This window comes from Emys orbicularis, chromosome 17 (assembly GCF_028017835.1).
Source record: "Emys orbicularis isolate rEmyOrb1 chromosome 17, rEmyOrb1.hap1, whole genome shotgun sequence".
NCBI classification, from domain to species: Eukaryota; Metazoa; Chordata; order Testudines; family Emydidae; genus Emys; species Emys orbicularis.
In genome coordinates, this window is record NC_088699.1 from 6,264,958 (window position 1) to 6,285,203 (window position 20,246).

Genomic DNA, 20,246 nt, shown 5'->3' on the forward strand with positions numbered 1-20,246 from the left:
AGGAGCAAGAACTGGCAGGGAGGAACAAGGACAGAAGATAGGGGAGGGGAGAGGAAATAAGAACAAAGGGGGGAGGCGAAGGACAGGAGCTATGGAGTGGAGAAGATCAGAATGGGTGAAGAAGAAGATGGACAAGAGTTGGGGGCAAGACAAGGAGACAGAGCAGGTGGGCAAGGGCAGGAGTTGAGTGAGAGGGGGACAGGTGTAGGATCTGGACAAGGTGGGTATAGAAGCAGAAGGGGCAGGGAGAGGCTGGGAGAACAGTGGCAGAGGGTCTATAACCACTAGAACTTGGAACTGAACCCGTTATTGATGAGTCTTAACATTCCTTTGCTGTCTAGCAAATAGCTGTGAAACCCTCTGGTAAAATGTCTCTCTCTGTTTCCATCTCCTTGTGCCAGGTCCTCAGAGTAGTAATAGCCTTCTTCTGTTACCAGTTACTCCATTAGCTTAAGTGGTAGCGGATAGTGTTGTGGATCTTAAGATCCCAACCCTGCTGATGTTATGGAGGATGCATGTGGTCAGGGGTGAAAGTAACGCTGAAGACTTACCGGTATGGGGGCGGGGTTGGAGGGGGGTCAGTGTCCCCCAGCCATCCCTTCCAAGCTTCCTGGCCCACGCCACCTGGGGCTCCAGTGGTGATTTAAAGGGCCCAGGGCTCCGGCCGCTGCCACAGTAGCAATAGTGGCGGTCGGAGCCCCGGGCCCTTTTAAATCACCGTTTCCGGGGCAGCTGTTTACCCCCTCCCCCCCATCGGCAGCCGGGAGGGGCAAAAGGGGCAGTGACATTAAAGCCAGCTGGGTACGGGCCAGTACCAGCGGCCACTTTTTACCGGTACACCGTACCGGCTGGCTTTTACCCCTGCATGTGGTTCTACGTGATGCAATTTTGTTTTTTCAGTGTTTAAGTTTTTTAAAAACGTAGGTATTTTTGGTTAAAATTTCCTACATGAAAAGAATGCTAAGGTTTCAGAGTCGAGCACTTGCCTGTATAATCTGGACTTTTTGAGGAGCCTGAGAATAAGGCCGCCTAGGCCCCCAGCAGCCCACCTGCCTGAGAGCTGGGCAGCTTGTGGAATCTAGAACATAAGAATGGCCATACTGGGGCAGATCAATGGTCTATCTAGCCCAGTTTCCTCTCTTCCGATAGTGGCCAATGCCAGATACTTCAGAGTGAGTGAACAGAACAGGGCAGTTTATCAAGCGATTTATCCCAGTTGTCCTGTCCCAGCTTCTGGCAATCAGAGGGCTAGGGACACCCAGAGTATGAGGTTGCATCCCTGACAGTCTTGGCTAATAGCCATTGAAGTTTCTTTCCTTCATGAACACATCAAATTCTTTTTTGAAGCCAGTTATATTTTTGGCCTTCACAACATCCCCTGGAAGTGAGTTCCACAGGCTTATTGTGCATTGTTTGAAGAAGTATTTCCTTATGCTTGTTTTAAACCTGCTGCCTATTAATTTAATTGGGTGACCCCTGGTGAAGATGTAAATAACACTTCCTTATTCACTTTCTCTACTCCTTTTTTATAAACCTCTGTCATATCTCCCCTTCGTTGTCTCTGGGCAGTTTGCGAGTCATGGAGACGTGGATGATAGTCTGACAGAATATTAAAATTTTCCTGCAGAAAGTTAATTTTCTGCCAGAAAATTATTCCACAGAAAATGCCCAACGAACTCGAAGGGAGAATGGAAATTTCTCTGCTCCTGCTACAGAGTTTCTATGTGATGTTGAGCAAGTCACATAAATCAAAAAGCAGCCAACCTCCACCACCATTTCATTCTCCTTTGTATTTTGACTGTACAGTGCCATATATAATAGCTGCTACTGTAATTTAAATAATAAATAACTGGTACCCAACTGTGCATCTCCAAATATTCCAATTAAGTAATTGCCTCCTTCATCAGAAACCTATCTGAACAGTGGAATAACAATAAGAAATAACAAAAGTGGCTTTGTTTATATTAACTGAGCTTATCTTAATTACATTTGGGACAAGCATTTTGTTATAATATTGGTCTGGGAAGTGTTGCTCATTTAGGAAGTCCCTGTTTATATTAGAGATTAGGTACACCTTCAACTTCACCCTCTTTTCTTTTCCATTTGGTGCCAAGGGTTAACATTTGTGTGCCACTGAGACAGAATAATTTCCCTGTGGCTACTAATTCTCCTTTGTTGGGTCTTTCAAATGTTAAACTTCTTAGCAGCAGAGGAGAGCAACAAGGCTGGAGATTTGATCGCCTCTGGCTTTTTAACCTTATCAGAAAAACTCAGGTTGATTCTCTTGTCAAGTCTGCCAACCGTAGGGAAAGCAACGGGTGGAAAGCAAGAGACTGAGTGTAAATGACCAATAATTAGTATTATCTTTTTGCACAAACTGGCAGCTCTGGGCCCGTTAAGTGAGTAACCAGAAAAATTCTACATCCGTTTAAAAAAGTCTTATGTTTGATTCTAGAAAGCACTTAAGCACATGTTTTAGTGCCCTTTCCTACACTTGAAAGGATTTGCCAGTTACCCTAGTGGAAACACAGCTTATACTAGCAAAAGAGTTCTTGCATCCTGTCTTTCTTCCTCCGTGGCTGGAATGAAGGGATGTGGTTTAATTAGGCTGATTTAACTCATCTTGGAAATACTTAGCAATGAGCTGTATGGTGCAGGTTATCACTCTTTCCTTAATCATACCAATTACAGAGGTAATGAATTGTCTGTAAAGCATAATAGCTTAAAATAAGGATTGGTGCAAGGCTACACAAATGTTTCCTAGCATTCCTGACAAATTAAAGAAACAAGTTATATTTTTATGCCCTTTTAAAATAAAGTTAAAAAATAATATATGGGGCGGGGGAAATGTCAACACTAAGGGACAGATTTTTCTCTGACATCCACCAGCATACATCAGAAGTTTCTCTAACTAAAGTCAGTGCAATTCAAAGGTGTAAAACTAGCAGAAGAGAGAACAGAATCAGACCCTAAATGCAGAGCCCTCAACCTTTTGATTAAAGATATTAAGTTGAAATAAGTACCGTATATACTCGTTCATTAGCCCGTTCGTTTATAAGCCAACCCCCCAAGATGGTTAGGTAAAAATAGCAAAAACTGTATGACCCTTTCATAAGTCGACCCTATATTTCAGGGGTTGGCAAACTTTGGCTCCTGGCCCGTTAGGATAAGCCTCTAGCGGGACTGGACGTTTTGTTTACCTGGAGCGTTCACTGGCATGGAGCCCCTCAGCTCCCAGTGGCCGCAGTTTGCCGTTCCCAGCCAATGGAAGTTGCGGGAAGTGGCGCCTCTTTCCGCAGCTCCCATTGGCTGGGAAAGGCGAACCGCAGCCACAGGGAGCTGAGGGGCTCCATGCCTGTGAACGCTCCAGGTAAACAAAACGACAATGTATTAGATATTCAATTCAATGATTCCATAGAGTTTAAAATCATCAAATTTTGGTGTAGACCCGTTTATAAGCCGATGCCCGCTCTTTGATGCGTCATATTTTACCAAAAATATTAGGCTTATGAACGAGTATATACGGTATTAATAATATCACAGGAGTATGGTACAATTTGTGAAGCTCATTCAATATTGCTTCCTGGAAACGATCATACAAGATCATTGAAATTAATGCAGGAATGATTTACAATTATTATTACTCTCTTCATTTGCAGTTGGCTGCAGGAAAGCTCTGGTCAGCTTAAAGAAAGGGGATATGAAACCTCCTGTAAAGTTTGGAGTGGAAAGGAAATGCTCACCATTTTGCACAATATGGGAATAACAAATGCTACATTTCCTATCTTGCAGGTAGAGTTTTCTGTTACAGAATTTATTATAAAAATGCATAATATTATTTGGTTTCATGTTTTAAAATACGCTTACACTACTTGTACTTTTTTAAATTCAGTCCAGTTTCTCAAAGCTGTCTTAAAAAAGTGTGCATGATGAAAATCAAAGGTAAATCCACAGAAACTAGTACAGTCACACCTGTGTAAAAGAAGTGCCAGTGGCGAATCAAGTTCTAAATCTACTAGAGTAATTTATTTTCAAAGTAGCAGACACTGACCTTGTTACAATGGTCTTATAATTACTTTATTTTTGTTCTACCAAAGAATAACTGTGATCAGATAAAATTATTCAAAGTTGTGACAATGTAGTGACTCTTAGTTCTGTCTTTACTGACCATCTACATTCAGATTGATTAACAAATCATATTTACTGCATGCTTCAGCCAGTCATTTCTTTCTGTATGGTACCAAGCACATTGAAAGCACTGAGTTAAGTACTAAGATTTTTATCTTCAGTCTAACTTCTCTAGCTGCATTGAGAGAAGTTGTTTTAAAATACTGTGGTGAACACTTTATATGTATGCATTTGTTTTGGGAAGATTTTTAGGATGATATTAATGAAGAGTTTGCCTGTTGCAGAAACATTTTGCAGCTGTCCTTGAAAAAGAAGAAAAAGTATCAAATCTTCATGAAGGAGATGAGCTTATTGAGGTTCCTATTGTGAGCCCTGCCACTCAAATTGTGCTAAAAGGGCTATTCATGGTTCTGCTATATCTTTTTAAAGATAACAACAGGTTGGTGGAAATATATAGCCTGAATTGTGGACTTTTTTTCATTCTCCTTTCTACCAGATATATTTAAATTGCAAGTGAGTGCATTTTTGTAAACATCTGATTGTTTATAGGAAGATGGAAACACGGCAAATATAAATATTTTCCCTAAGACATTTGGGTAGTTTTGGTACGCACGATAAAGAAAAAAAGAGCACTTGTAGGAGACAAGCACAGTGGAGGCATGCATAGTACAAACATGTTCCTGCTTCTTTGCCAAGTTGTCTCTTTCTCAACTATTCAGCACCTCTGCTATTTATTTCAGTGTCAGGTTTCTCCTGAGCAAAACCTACCAATTAAACAGGATTGTGCCAAAAAATTCTCATGTGGGTAAACATCCAGTAAGTAGTAGGTTGATATCACCAAATTAATTTTCTTTTTTATATAACTAAAATGTTGAGTATGGTTTCTCTAAAGGTCAGACTAGAATATTTTCTTGGCATGTTGCCTAACTCCAGTATGCAATTTAATTATTTTAAATTAACATTAAAGTGATCTAAACTACTCTTTTGGTACCTTCACTCTTAAAGCCACTGTAGCTATTAAATATTTTGCTTTAGAACAAATTCTGTAATTCATGGCTTAGCGATTATAGGGGCTCTTTATGTTTCTTAAATGGGAAGTCATATAACTTTTGAACCTTATATCTTAAATCATAATCTCTGTTTCTAGTGTAGAGTATGTTATTCCATATATTGTATGCACAGTTGCCAGCTCATTTTATTATAGGCAGAGTTTGGTACAGCATTAGGCTGGATGCTTAAGGTGGAACCACATTGTGTCAACACTGGTTTTGTTTTTTCAGAGTTTAATGCTGAACTCACATGACAGATATTATGAAATATATTTAACAAACACAAGTGCAGGTTACATCTATTTACCAGTTATATTAATTTACTTCTGTATAGATTTGCAGATGACTACAGAGTTGCTTTGCAACAAACATATGTTTGGACAAATGAAAAGCAACTTGATATTCCAGATAAAAATGCTTTTTTTGTACAACCAAAACATCAGAGGAGTTCACGGCAGAAAACAGCAGTCCATACTCTTAACTTTTGGTGCTTGAATCCAGCTGTGGTAAGCAAAGTACAAAATGAACCAGCAACTCCTTACTGACCCTTATTTGATCACAAATACAAATATAATAGTTTGTACTGATTTTACAATTTATTTTTTTTAATTTTCCCTAGGCCTTTTCAGATTTAAGTGGTAATGTCAGGACAATTGTTCTAACATCTGGTACGCTCTCTCCAATGGACTCATTTTCTTCAGAACTTGGTGTGAAGTTTACTATCCAGCTTGAGGCAAATCATGTTATTCATAACTCACAGGTAAATGTTTGCAGCATTGCTTTCACTCCTGCAACTTTAATATTCATTATAAATGGCAAGTTAAAATGAAGACCATATAAACTCTTTCTATTTCTATAACTCAAAATGGAAAGAGTAAAATAGACATTTACTTGCATTGAGAAAATTGTCAACTAAGTGTTTAAATGAAACTATACTTGATATATAATAATCCTAAATAAAAGTAGTAATAGTAGGAAAATATTATTTCACCAGTACAGCTAAAAAGTAAACACTACTGGTAACAGCACCTCTCACTTTGGTGACTTGCTACACTCCATTCTCTCTCTCTCTCTCTCTCTCTCTGTTTATTCATTTTATATTCTTGTTCCTTAGCATTAATCTGTTCAGAAATAATCTTAATATTTTGTTTACTTCAGTTTTTACATTCCCCTATTAAGTTAGTGTAAATATGTATATAACATTGAAATATTAATACAACAGGTTTGGGTTGGCACCATTGGGGCAGGCCCCAAGGGTCGGAAGCTGCATGCCACATTCCAGCATACAGAGACCTTTGAATTCCAGGATGAAGTGGGAGCACTTCTGCTTTCAGTGTGTCAAACTGTTGGCCAAGGGGTCTTATGCTTTTTGCCATCTTATAAGGTAAGGAAATTTTAATTCATATTCTTCTCTTTTAAAAACCCTACTTAAAGATTTACTCTGTAACTTTTGATCCCTATACATCAACATAGAAACAACAGCAGTGTCCTTGTTGGAATTGCTTGGATCCTGTAGTTGATTGGTTACAAGTTTGCTTTTGTGCAAGGTATGTTTTGTTTCATTATAGGAATAATAGGAATATTATTGTTTTGATCACAGTTATCCAGAAAAGACGGGTTTGGGCCTCAGTGCAAGTGTGCTTATGTGCATTTGGCATCTGTTAGAAAGGGATCTCAGTATGAAAATAAATCTTGGATAGAAAGTGTAACAGTTCAGGGCAACTTTGCCCATATTCCCCCTCCATGGTCCAGCAAGGGCACCTACTCTTAGGCTTCCAGCTCCCCAGCTGTCTCCTTTCTTGGGTAGACACACCTCTTTGTTCTTCCAGACCAAGGTATTTCCAGGCTGCACAATTTCCTGCCTATACTGTGAATTCCCCAGTAAGACAGACTGCCTAGCAGGCCTGCTTTGCCTTCTACTCAGAGACTCTAAACAGCATAATTGTCCACTGGTTTAAGTTACCACACAGCTCTTTCTAAGCAAGTGCATTTATTCTTAAGGTAAAAGCATATTAAAAACAATGAAAGAATCTACATGGATGCTAATAAGTTTACTAGAAATCATCACCCCCATCTCCACAAGGGCTCTGGTCAGTATCAGTCCTTCCAATCCTTCCCTGAGGATTGGGGCCCTTCACTTGGACAGAGGGTCCTGTCCGTTTATTGGATCAGAAAGAAGGCCCTGAGTCAATTTAAAATCAGATTATTTATCCAAAAGTCCTTTCTTGTCTGCTGGTCTCTAGAGAATCCAGTTGGAACCAGTATATGCCTCTTTCAAGGTGGTGGTGCCTCTCGGGACATGTTACAACCTGAATGAATTTGCCTAATTCCCCCCATTCCTCTTCCGCCTTTCTCCCCCCACCCCTTAGTTCCTGGAGGGCTGTGTTCCCCCTCCTCCATGGAATTGCATACAATCCCTGGCCCACAGTGGTACATACACTTAATACAGTAAGATTTAACTTAATTCAATAAGGTTTGTTCTGGGTATTGCAGGAAATTGCCATATCTGTTGCAGAAAGATGAGATGTTCAGTGTTTTTCTTTGAACTGTCTCCATGGTCTAGCTTTTTAAAACCAGTTTTTAAAAAACTCTTACCATTCAATTGCCTGTCATCAAAGGCAACTTTGTCATATGCATTGACTCAGCAATTAGGATGCCTTTTGCATTCTCTTTATATGCAGTTTGTATATAATATACAGCCGTTTCATTTCACTTCACTATGGATTTTAGCAGTGTTTTATTGAATCAAGTGGAAATTGCACAAAGCCCACTGTCCCAAGGGATCAATTTTCTTTATTTCAAAGCATGTATTACTAAATTTTATTGTTGATAGGAGGGTGTATCATATGGGTAAGACTATATATACCTCAGTGATAAAAAATGGAAGTTCGTATTCTTTTCCCATAGTTCTTATTGTACAGAACTCAAATCTGAGGAACAGTATAAATGTGCAATGTAATTAGGAGTACAGGTCTGTTTATTTCATCAAATTGTAACTGTGGTTGGATTGCAGTAAACAATTTAGTAAAATCAACAGTGGTTTAATGTAAACCTTTTAAAAATCAAAACTGGTACCACTGGAAAAACTGCACCAATTTGGAGCCGCTGATGCAGTTCAAGATTTCTGACCGCTTTGCTGATGTCAGAAGTCCCACAAGAAAGAGTAATTTAAAACCTGAAGGACTGGATAAAAAGAAAATGTCCTTTTGTGTGACACACTACATACATTATGTATATTTTAGATCAAAGGGAATACCAGTTCTTTATCTTGCCTGATGTCCATAAAGAGCTGCAGTCATCAGTGCAGTTACTAGAAATAACCATTAGGTGACCACATTAGACCATACAATGTAGAATTGGTAGAAGAAGGCAGACTATGAACTATAATCCATCATTCTAACTCACAAAACCACATGTATAATGTGCAAGACTAGCAAGCTGAAAATAAATCTTAAAATGTCTTCTAATTTTATATCTAAAATTGAATCCCAGGCATTATTTCAGTTTGTGATGTATTTATGTAGCGCAATAGTTGTGACAATGGTACTGTATATGTTGCGTGGACATTGGTTTTTGTGTGTATAAACAAAAGATATTTGCTAAAAAATTCTTTTTTGAGAGTAAAACTTATCGCCATTGAAAATGCTTAGAGACCTTGAGATCAGAGTAATAACTGGCATATTTAGTAAGAATGAAAGAAATTTCTGATCAGCTCAGGTTGTCACCTCCCCCTTCAAAACCCCAGTTGGCCTTATGCTTCACTGAAAGGACTACTGACAAAAAAAACATTAACTGCATGTCTACGCTGCAATAAAACACCTGTGGCTGGCCCAGGTCAGCTGACTTGGGCTCAGGCTGCAGGGTTATAAAATTGCAGAGTAGATATTTGGGCTCAGGCTCAGGGTCTCAGAACCTGGGCTCCTGCCCGAGCACAAATGTCTACACTGCCGTTTTAGAGCCCCACAGTCCAAGCCTTGTGAGCCCAAGTCAGGTGACCCAGGCCAGACATGGGTGTTTTATTGCAGTGTATACATACCCTACGTGTTTTTTCTTTGTGGAGGCACTTCCATGGACTTAGTGAAGGTATTGAGAAATATAAATTTCAGAATTACTTTAAACACCAAAATACAGACAGACACCTACAAAAGTCTTAAATATAAATACTATGTTAATACATTCATATGGGCCAGATTTTAAATGGAAAAGTCAGGAAATTGAATTGTTTCCCACAGCAACCACTTAAACATATCTAGTATTTTGTTATACTGTATGTGGGGTCAACTTTTAGGACTTTATAAACAAAATATGCAATAAAGGCATTACAGTTACTATGGAACAAGTGATTTTTCTAACTTTTTACATTTAGTATCATAATCATCCATGGAGTGTGGCGCTCCAGATATACACTTGTATCTATTTATATATGTTTTGATTTATTAAGAAGTGCCTACCAATATCTCTAGGCACACAGACCAAATTTTTCCAACTGAAGGGCTTAAAGTGAGGCACTGACATAAAAGTGGCCTGATTTTTATAAATTGAAGTCACAAAGGAATCACTGAGCTAGAGCATTCCACCCAGCCAACAGGAGAGCTTCTGTGTGAGCTGTGGAGGCTCAGTGGCTCTAAAAATGATAAATCTAGACAAACTAAAAATTCAGCAATCAAACTAAATTAGAACTGAACATCTCATCACAACACTCAAAGACTCCCCCCTCCTGGTCTAACTTCATTAAGCTAAAATTCTAAATAAATAAATCCATATTACAGTATGCCTGGATCCTAAAACTCAAGCCAATCAAACCTGTAAGAGAAAAATGTTCCCCTTTCACTCCAAAGTATAAACTGGGACTGAAATAGGAATTGTGTTAGCTCTCAGAAAAACTAACCTATTCCAACAGGGAATGTGATATCCCACAACAATGATCTAGCAAGAAAACATTACCTTAGAATTTATTCAAATAATATTAATCCTACCTAAATGTAAATGATGCAATCAAACTTTTCAGAACATAAGATTTACTATACCAGATACAGTCCATGAAACATAGCATCTTGCCTCTGAAAAATCCTAACAGAGAACCTCTGAAATGCAAACTGGCAATTATGCAATGCTGTACATGATGATGGAGAGAAATTTCCTCTTACTCCTGTGATAACAAGTTTACAAAATCTAAGCTTTTTCTCAATTTTTTGTCCATATTAATTTCCCAGTCGTACAAGACAGCCCAATGCAGAATGAAAGAAATGGCATAAAAAGGGGCAGCAGTAGAGAAATATGGGAAATGTGATTTTAAAGTATCCTTATTAGTCAACAGAATACTGCATCAGGAAGTCCTCAGGTTAACGTAGGAAAGCAAAGGTTAGGACATAGTCCCCAACACCAGGGATCTCTTGAGCCATGCTGCTGAAGGAACCATCTTGGTTTTCCTTTCTCTGTCCCTCCCTTTGTCAGGCCCAGGTGAGTGGTGTTGTCTCTCTGTGAGTCCAGTTTGTGGCATGGACACCTGTCACTGTATCCCTTTGTTCACCAGTGCAAGGCCATGCTCTGTTTCCCTATTGAGAGGTGAGGAAAAATCTCCTCTTGGCCGTTGGTCGCTAGGTGTGACTATCCCTGCAGTTGGTGTTTCCAGTGTCTCTTCTGGATCTTCCATTCACATGTGGAGCCCCTATTCAGTTGGTTAGTGACTGTGGTCTCCAGCCAGGCAGCTATGCGAGTCCAACATCTTGTCCTTTCCCTTCGTACTCAGTGCACAGTAGTACAAAGTACAGAGGGAAACTGAGGTGCACTAGGGAAGTTTAATACCTCTGAAGTTTAAGGCATTGTGGTGATTTGCTAAATAAATGTGCATATCTCTCTTTTATGAAACATGTTAATCAGCTTGTTAGTTCTCAAAGGGAGAAGCATCAGGAGCTGCTACTTCATAAATGGAATTAGTTTAATTTCCCATAAAAGCACATTATGTATTTCATTTATCTAGCACTTTAAATGTTTTCTTCCTTATTTATATAAAGAGAAGGTGTCAGGTTGAAACTAGCCTCTGAATATTAGAGTTTATAAAATATCTGCGTATTGCCTTTTTTGGGGAGAGCTCTGAAGCTATGATTTAACACTCAGGCATAAGTGTAAAGAATGGATGTTGTAATAGTAGTTATTGGATTTGGGAGATGAAGGAACCATGCTACTTGATGCAGTTTGTAACTATACAATGTCAAGTGACTAGAGCCAGGAAATAAGGAGTAGTCTATTATCAGTACCCATGTGTTGCACCTTTATTACATGGTGTCAGAAATAAAAACCATTTGTGGCAAAAGTGGAGCAAATGAAACCACCTGAATCCCCCAATCTGGAAAGAAATAATTAGGAGTCAGCTATAATGTAAGTACGTACATTTCTCTCTGAAGATTTCAAATTACTTTACAAACATTAATGAATGTGTCCTTGCAAAACCTTGTGAGGTAGGAAAGTGTTATCCCCATTTTACTGTTGTGGAAATTGAGGTGCCAAGAAATACAGTGACATACTCCAGATCACATAAAAAGTCTATCAGAAAAGAAACACCCCAGACTTCTTGTGCCCTGACCTTAAGAACAAGTAGCAGCAAGTTTGAAAATGTTGATGTGCTAATAAGGAGATGCCAGTCAAAGACTGCATTAAACTAACCATATAGAGAGGAAGCTGGCTGCTGCTGATAAAACATCTCAGGTGAAATTTATGTGACCAATGCTCGTTGGTATAGAAACTAGCATCATAGTTATTTACTGCTTCCAGTGCTAACAGGTGCAAAAAGCATCCATTAAAGGCATCAATTTTTCTGTCAGTTGCAAGTTTCAATTTAGGTATACTTTCCTTTGGGAGAAATCAGAGTCTATTGCATATTTCTCCTACTTCCATTGGATTGTAGTGGTGATTTGCCCTCTTTCTAGTCAAGACTGGCCCTTAAAAATAAATGTTTAGAATCTATAGTCGAGTTTCTCAATGACTGGTCTGTCGACTGGCACCAGTCCCTGAGATCTCCCTGACAGTTTAGGAAGGCAGCAAGCAGGTCCCTGATATCAAAAAGGTTGAGAAACACTAATCTGTAGGACATTACCCAACCATACTCTAACGATTTTAATGTATATAAAATTTTGAGCATAAACTACTTTATAGTAACCCATTTAAGAAGAAGTTTTTGACAAGCAGAGAAGATAGTTTCCAAAGCCTGTAATATCAGCTGTATTTTCTCTCTCCCTTTCCATATATTTTTGTCATATTAACTGGACTAATAAAAGAATAGCTATAGTAGTTACATATTTTATTATTCAGTTTGCCAAGCTTGATTCATTCTTTAACTTTTCTTGTATCATATTTCCTTGTAAAAGAAGCATATAATATCCCACTAAAAATGAATAATTTCTGTAAATTACAGTTATCAATCACCAGTAATGCTGTGAAAATTCTGTATAAATAATCTGTATTCTGATTCTTCCTTCTTAGTGATAGATTCTTGCCTACAGAAGGTAAATATAAATATATTAAAAGGAACAAACACTTTTTCATTCCTGAAGGTACCACTGCGATATGATGATAGAACACTATGCTTGCACAGAAAGTATGCTGTTGGTCTAACAAAACATTGAGAATATAAAATCTGTGTATATATTTTCACACAATTGAAATATTTCAAACATATGTGAGACTTTAGTGTTTTGTCAGTTGTGAACAATGGGAAGTAGGGATTTCACGATGGGTATTTATTGTTCAGCATGCAGCCTATATATTTACAATGAAAAAATAAATTGAAATATATTTGTCAACTGTGCCTTTTTCTACTAACTATGATTTCATAAATTCTGGATGTTCAGACTCCAAGCTGGAAGAGCTCTTTTTGAATGAAACCCGAATGAAGCAATTATGTGCAAGATTTAGCAAATTCTATGGCAGAAGTACAATGCCCTCATTCAGTGGAAATGTCCTCCTGCTCATCTAAAGGAGTGACGTCCTTTTGTATTAAAAAAATGTACCTTTCACAGCCTTTAGAGACACACATACATTCAAAAACATACATTCATTGAGAATGTCAACTTGACACTCAGCTGTAAATGAAAGTCTAACTCCCTGAATCGTCTTCCTGAAGCAAAAGTATGATCAGCAAACTAGGGCTTTTCTGTTCTCTGTTTGATTAGTGGGGCAAATATTTCAAGACTGTTGCTCCCTGCAAATCCTCATTGAGAAACACCCTAATTGCAATCCACCAGAGTAAATTTTGGGGAATTTTTTCTCTAAACTTTTGGAATGGGGCATGAAGACAGAGATGGTTCACTACATAGCCAAGACCCAAACCACTTGTAGATATAACAGTCAGCACCTTGGATTGTGCCCAGAAACCAGTTTGAAGCCACAGACTCTATATAGAGTACTGTTGTAATATTCTCAGCAAAATGGGTGGAGAGCTGCATTTTGTACTAGTTTAAAGTGGTCTTCAAGAGCACATACAGCTTATTGCAGGAATCTATCTGGAAGCCACAAGTGCATTGATATCCATACTAAATAGCTGGAGCAATGTGTTTCCCTCTTCCACCAGCACCACTGCTACCTTATCCAGACTGATCCTCTGTCATCTAGCTCTCATTCAAGCATCAGAGAAAATATACCATCATCAGATTGAGGGCAATGCAGCCAAAATTGTTTTGCTGTTACCCACCCTCTCTTCCTTCTTTCCTCAGATAGGTGCTTTTAGAAATCTAATTACATAGATAAAGGATGAAAAAGAAGAGTGAGAATAGAAACTGCTTTAATACACATGAGAGAGCCCTCTGGGCAGATGTGCAGTTGCCCAGTACCTCCCTCTGAAAGGAAAAAATGGAAATGGAACCACTCAAGCGCAACTCCCATCTATTTTCTGTTAGTATCTGCAGGTACATCAACAATATCTCCATTGGCAGTAGTATCAAAGGCTGCTGAAAGATCTAAAACAATGCATGGACACCTGTGATTTAATTGTTAACCAAGATCAGCACAATATTTGCACCAAGTTATGGTTTAAAATCAGACTCGAATGGGGTCAAGAGTATCTGATAATTCCAGTTAATGTTTTACCTGCCTCGTCTACCAGTTGTTGAGTAACATTCCCTAAAAAGGAAGATTCAGAATTGACATCTAAGATTAGTGTGTGTTTATATGCTGATTATGTCCAATATACAAGAGCCATAAACAGTTGTATCGAAAAATCCCCACTTGATTTCTCGTAGCAGAAACAATTCACCCTATGAATATGAAGTTTCACTTTGAACATAATATTAAATACCAAGGACTTATACTCTTCATAGCTTTTCAGCTGTGAAGAAGAGGGTTGTGTGTGTGTGTGTGTGTGTGTGTGTGTGTGTGTGAGAGATACCACAAACACACAATCTGAATTGTCTTATATTTTTGTAAGATATCATGCACCTGTATGGGTATAGAATAGACATTCCATCTGCTACATTTTTGTTACTGTGCTGTGATCTATGATCCTATATAGGGAACTAACTAATTGACATAACATAAGTGAGCCCAGGTATCACACTCTTGCGAGGATAGCGAGACAGGAAATTATTAAGCTAGCACCTAAGAGGGGTTATGAGTTTTCTTAAATAAATAAAAATGTTTAAAGGATTTTTGGAGTCATCAAGTGGTATATATTGTTAGCTCATGTACACACATTATTATTATTATTATTTCTTCTTATAATTACTGCTACTTTTGTCCTCCCTTGCTCTTCCCTCTTATTGTTTGTTATATTCACTCACTGCATCTTGTTTTCAATTATATGGTAGTTCTGTGAGGCAGGAACCATGTGTATCTGTATGTTTGTACAGAGCCTAACACAATGAAGCTCCAATCATGATCAAGGCCTTTGAGCAATACTGTAACGTGTGTGTGTGTGTGTGTGTGTGTGTATATATATACAAATAATGTACTAAGAATAAACATCGTATAAAACGTTAGTTTTTAATATAAAATTTAGAGAGATGCCGAAATAGTTTAATTCAGTTTATATATGAAATATCAATAAATACCTACTTACAGATTTAAAATTTTCTAAGTAAAATAGCCTTATAAAATGGCTTAACCTGAGGGAAGGAGTTGATTGGCTGGTAAGTAAGTTCAGCTTCTGTGTATTTCAATAGATCACCATAAGTTTGACCTTGTTAGCCACAGAATTTTATATCAACATGCTCACAAAAAGAAAGGAAAATTAGTGTGTGTGTGTGTGTGTGTGTGTGTGTGTATGGTGGGGGGGAGGGGAGACACAGTTTTGTCTTATGTTGTATATTCAGAGAACTGCTACTGGATTTAAAGTGCGTTAGTCTTTTAGGGTATGTCTACACAGCAATGTAAGCCTAGAGTTAGTGGGACTTGAGTCAGCTGACCCGTGTCATGGAAACCCTGGGCTTGAGCATCTACTTGCATTTTAACCCTAGGTTAAGGATTTTCTCACCGATTCTCAAACCTAATGCTCTGGCGTCCACACTGCAGCGCACAGACCAGAATCAAAGTAACTCTATCCCAAAGTGCCTAGTGCTCCCCCTCCACCTCAGTGTCGACACTCTAGCCCTACGAATGTGTTGCACTGTGGGAAAACTCTATTAGGGAGGCTTGATTTTTTTTACCCTATTAAAATAGTATTTCAATAAATAAAAACAAGCCTTTTCTTAATAAAACCACTATTTAAAAAAATGCTGTGTGTTACATATGCCAGATATCTGAGATTAATAACCCAGTATAGTAAAATATACATATGAGATGGAAACAATGCATCTCACACAATTCTCTCATAGCTTCGCATCCTGTTCTTACATATTGAACCTGCAGTAATGTACAGGCAATCAAAATTCTGTCACTTTTACTTTGAAAGTGTTTTTAAATTTGGATAAATTTTACATTAAAATGCAAGTCTAGACAATTTTTGAAGGTTAGTACATTACTGGAAAACAAACTGATGATGATATGCAACAAAAATGCATTTATGTTAAAATCAGTAGCAACTCTAGCAAAAACACTCTATAAAAGAGAATATCAGAAAGTGAAAAGATTATTCAGAAATCTAAGATGCTTTTAAACAAGATTAAGATAAGGGCCATTAGGGTTCATGTCGCCGACCTGTCTGCATTAAGATACATCTTGCCTGGTGCCTGCATCTGAGATGATTCATTCAATATGTGTCATATCAAAGTCAAAGTACCCCGCAAGGAGAAGAATGCTAATGCTTATAAATTTTAGTGATGATCCATCATGATGAGTTAACTGACCTTTCTTTGGGATCTATTACAATAAATTGTAATATTTTAGTCCCTTCTATGAGCCCCTGTTGATTTCCTGTGAATGTTGATTTCATAACTTTTTAAATAAAATTTTAAAATAAGACAATTGTTCAGTGTGTTGAGTTTCTCAGTTTACAAGCTTCACCAATAAAAAGAAAATTATTAATTAATTGAAGCATGAGACATAGTTTTCTTTGTTTTCCTCTTTCTTCATTTCCTCCTTTACCTTTCAAAAGGCAAATGTCTTCCATTGATTCAGACTTTAATCATATTTCCTCACCATGTGATATTCAGGACCTTTTTCAATATGTTTTAACTTTTCAGTTGGTCTGGCAAAGTTCTGCTTGACAGTTGTAGGGTGATGGTGTGTACTGTACAGTATGCTGTACCAAATAGCTGTATATAGTGTGTGTAGAAGAGATTTCAGCGATGTCATGGGTTCTAATCTAAAATGATATAAAATAGTTTAGGGTGTTTTTTTTCTTGTGAGTCTCTTAGAAATTGTTGAACTTGATTCAGGCCTTTAAAACTATTTTATCTAAAACCTATTATGCATTTACATCTGTAATTGCTGCTTTTAAACTGTAATTTTCACAGCAGTTGTATTATTGTGCATTGCAATACAGAACTGATAATTCTTTGAGGTTCATTCTGTAACTATGGTGCCATATGCAATCATTTTGCTTTGACAGATCAATAGCAAAAGCAGTAGTGATCATGACACAAGTAGAATAGATAATATCTGAAAAGCCACCAATCCTTTGTTATATTGGATTCACATGAGACCTTTTAGCCATATATAATTTCCAGCAATTGAGCCGTTTTTTGTTTTGGGGTGTATTTTAAAATGGAAAAGAATGTAGAAGGCTTGCGACTGGTTCATGTTTTTCAAAACAGTTTTAAAATATTATCTACTCTACTCCACTCTGATTAGGCTTCAACTGGAGTATTGTGTCCAGTTCTGGGCACCATATTTCAGGAAGGGTGGGGACAAATTGGAGAGAGTCCAGAGAAGAGCAACAAAAAGGATTAAAGGTCTAGAAAACCTGGCCTATGAGGGAAGGTTGAAAAAATTGGGTTTGTTTAGTCTGGAAAAGAGAAGACTGAGGGGGGACATAACAGTTTTCAAGTATGTAAAAGGTTGTTACAAGGAGGAGGAAGAAAAATTGGTTTTCTTTAAACTCTGAAAATAGGACAAGAAGCAATGGGCTAAAATAGCAGAAAGGGAGGTTTAGATTGGACATTAGGAAAAACTTCCTAACTGTCAGGGTGGTTAAGCACTGGAATAAATTGCCTAGGGAGGTTGTGGAATCTCTATCATTGGAGATTTTTAAGAGCAGGTTAGACACACACCTGTCAGGAATGGTCTAGATAATTAGTCCTGCCTTGAGTGAAGGGGACTGACCTAGATGACCTCTCGAGGTCCCCCGAGTTCTATGATTATATGTTTTGTCAACTGCTAGACAGTGTGATATGGAGTTGTCTGGAGATCCAGACCTCCTAATATATAATGTACTGACTCAGGTTAATAATTTGAAAAATTATTTTACTTTCTGAACACTAACAACTACAATATAAAGAGAAAACAAAAATATCTGGCATAAACTGGGCCCTACATCCCTTCAGTTCGTGCAGTACCTTTCTCTCCCATAGCCTCCACTAGACTGAGATCTTTCTGGTAAGGCTGGATGTTGCATCCTAGAGAAGATTCTCATCATATCTTAATCTTAAAGAAGCAGACCTTTTCCTGCTGGCATTCACCTAGCCCTTCACTAGGCATTACAATTGGGGGGGAAAGGGAAATACATCAGAATAATGATCTTCAATATTTACAATTGTAAAGTAAAGGGAGAAAAAAAGAAACTGACTAATGCTACTTCTAGGATATAGGTAACTAATGAACTCTGGTTCCACCAGGGAGAAGCCTAGAAGGTTACCCAGTTCTTGAAATAGTAATCTCCTTAACCAGATGAATTTAATAAACACACTTTTAGGTCACCATCACAGGTGGAATTAAACTTTGAGATCAAGCTATAAAGATAAAAATATTGTTGCGTGCAATTCACAGGAGGTGTGGATTTTTCTGAAAGTTCATACCACCTCAGGTTCCAAATGTACCCGGAAATTGCAATACCTGGAACTTGTACACAGGGAAGGGTAAGAGATACAGTAACTCTGAGAATGCATTCATTCCCTTATATGTAGTTCATTGAACAAGGTTTACAAATGTACAACTCACCAGTATTCTGGAAATTTCTCTTATTAATTTGTTGATTAAAACTTTTAAAAGGGAGTCAATACTAGTCTGCAACAAGGTTTTGAAATAGTCAATTTCTTGAATCTTGACTAATTGTCTGACAGATTATTTAAAAGAGGGTTTTTGTTAATACCTGTCCTGAATTCTACCCTTTTCTTTTTGTGGCTTATTGCAAAACCAAATGATCTTAGAAGCAGAATCAAGCTGCAGCAACATCTTTACTTCACATATTGGTCTTGAATCTTGATTGAAATCTGATATTTCTTGCTGACGCAGTACATCTTAACATGAAACTCCCTCTGTGAAGAAGTGGAGATTTTAGTGGTTGGTCAAAACAAAAGTCTGTCATGATATGTGTATCATAGGCTTTCTTTGAATTGCTATAATTCAGTAGAAATGTGTACTAAATCTAGAGAGAGGAATGTACTTTCAGTGTCCTCAGTTATAGACAGCTGATATATATCTCATAACTTGGTTGTGGGCAGTGTTCATTTGGGGGAAATAGCTTCAAATAGGATGATAAAGCAAAGTATGAAAGAATTTAGGAAAATGTATTGGCTTACAAAGTGGTAATTGTATGCACTTGCATGAGAACAGATATCCAACAGTTTTCTATTGGGAATAATCAAAGAGTAGAGTTTTGCAAGAAAGGTTTTAAAAAATCTTAGTTGATTTTGCCAGGCAGGCCAGCTATTCACTAATGAATACTTCTACAGAAGTTGAACATTTATAAACTAAATCTCTCTCTTCTGGGACACATTCAGTTCAAAAATGAAACTTGAAAAGTTCTCTCTTGTGCAGCTGGGAGAGTGAAATTGTTTCAGTACTTTGCCATTAGACATTCATGCAGTCCTGTTCTATAAGTCATTTAAGTGCAAAAACTTGCACTGTTGCGGAGAAGGCAAAGGTTGTACGACTTGAAATATTGTGTTCTTGTTAAGAAAAATTTGGTTTCTGCTACTGATGTCAGTAGTTGCATCTAATATCTTAGAACCTAGTAAGAAAACATTTGAATACATAGAAGAAAGTTTTCATAGTTTTTCTTGTGGCTATCAAGGTTTCCACTAAATGGTTTTAGAAAGATGTCTGTCTGGTGCCAGGGTCCAGACTTGGATCATTTTTTATGTCCAGTGCAGTCTTGGCTTCATTACCTTTTACACCTTTGAGTCTGATGCATAAACCATTTCCCTTAAGGTACATTTTGCATCTACTGCTGATTTCAAAATAATGAGCACAATCTAAACTATTTTCTCTGCTGTCTCTAGTCATTACATTATGGGGGTAATGTTGCATGTAAAACCAGTACATCAGGAATTTGGAACTATTAGGATAAGTATCTCATTCTGACTCTATATAATGCTCGCTTTATTAGAGACCCCCAAACTTATGGAGGATGATGGTTTTGTTTTTGAGACCATAATGTTGTCATGGTAACATGAGATCACAGACTTGGATAGTTTGATATATCCATTGTAAGCAGGTTCTGGGGTGGTATCTCATTGAGGTTTGCTTGGAACGGACTATAGA

At 37.8% G+C, this 20,246-nt stretch overlaps 1 protein-coding gene across 1 annotated transcript in view; it reads left to right on the forward strand.

The window, feature by feature from the left end:
• Positions 1-20,246, forward strand: part of BRIP1 (BRCA1 interacting helicase 1) — a 121,291-nt gene that overhangs the window by 46,622 nt on the left and 54,423 nt on the right. Inside the window, exons 10-14 of the mRNA XM_065418343.1 lie at positions 3,660-3,792; positions 4,413-4,567; positions 5,512-5,683; positions 5,797-5,937; positions 6,400-6,561. Coding sequence (XP_065274415.1) covers positions 3,660-3,792; positions 4,413-4,567; positions 5,512-5,683; positions 5,797-5,937; positions 6,400-6,561 — 763 coding nt within the window. The remainder of the gene's footprint in view (positions 1-3,659; positions 3,793-4,412; positions 4,568-5,511; positions 5,684-5,796; positions 5,938-6,399; positions 6,562-20,246) is intronic.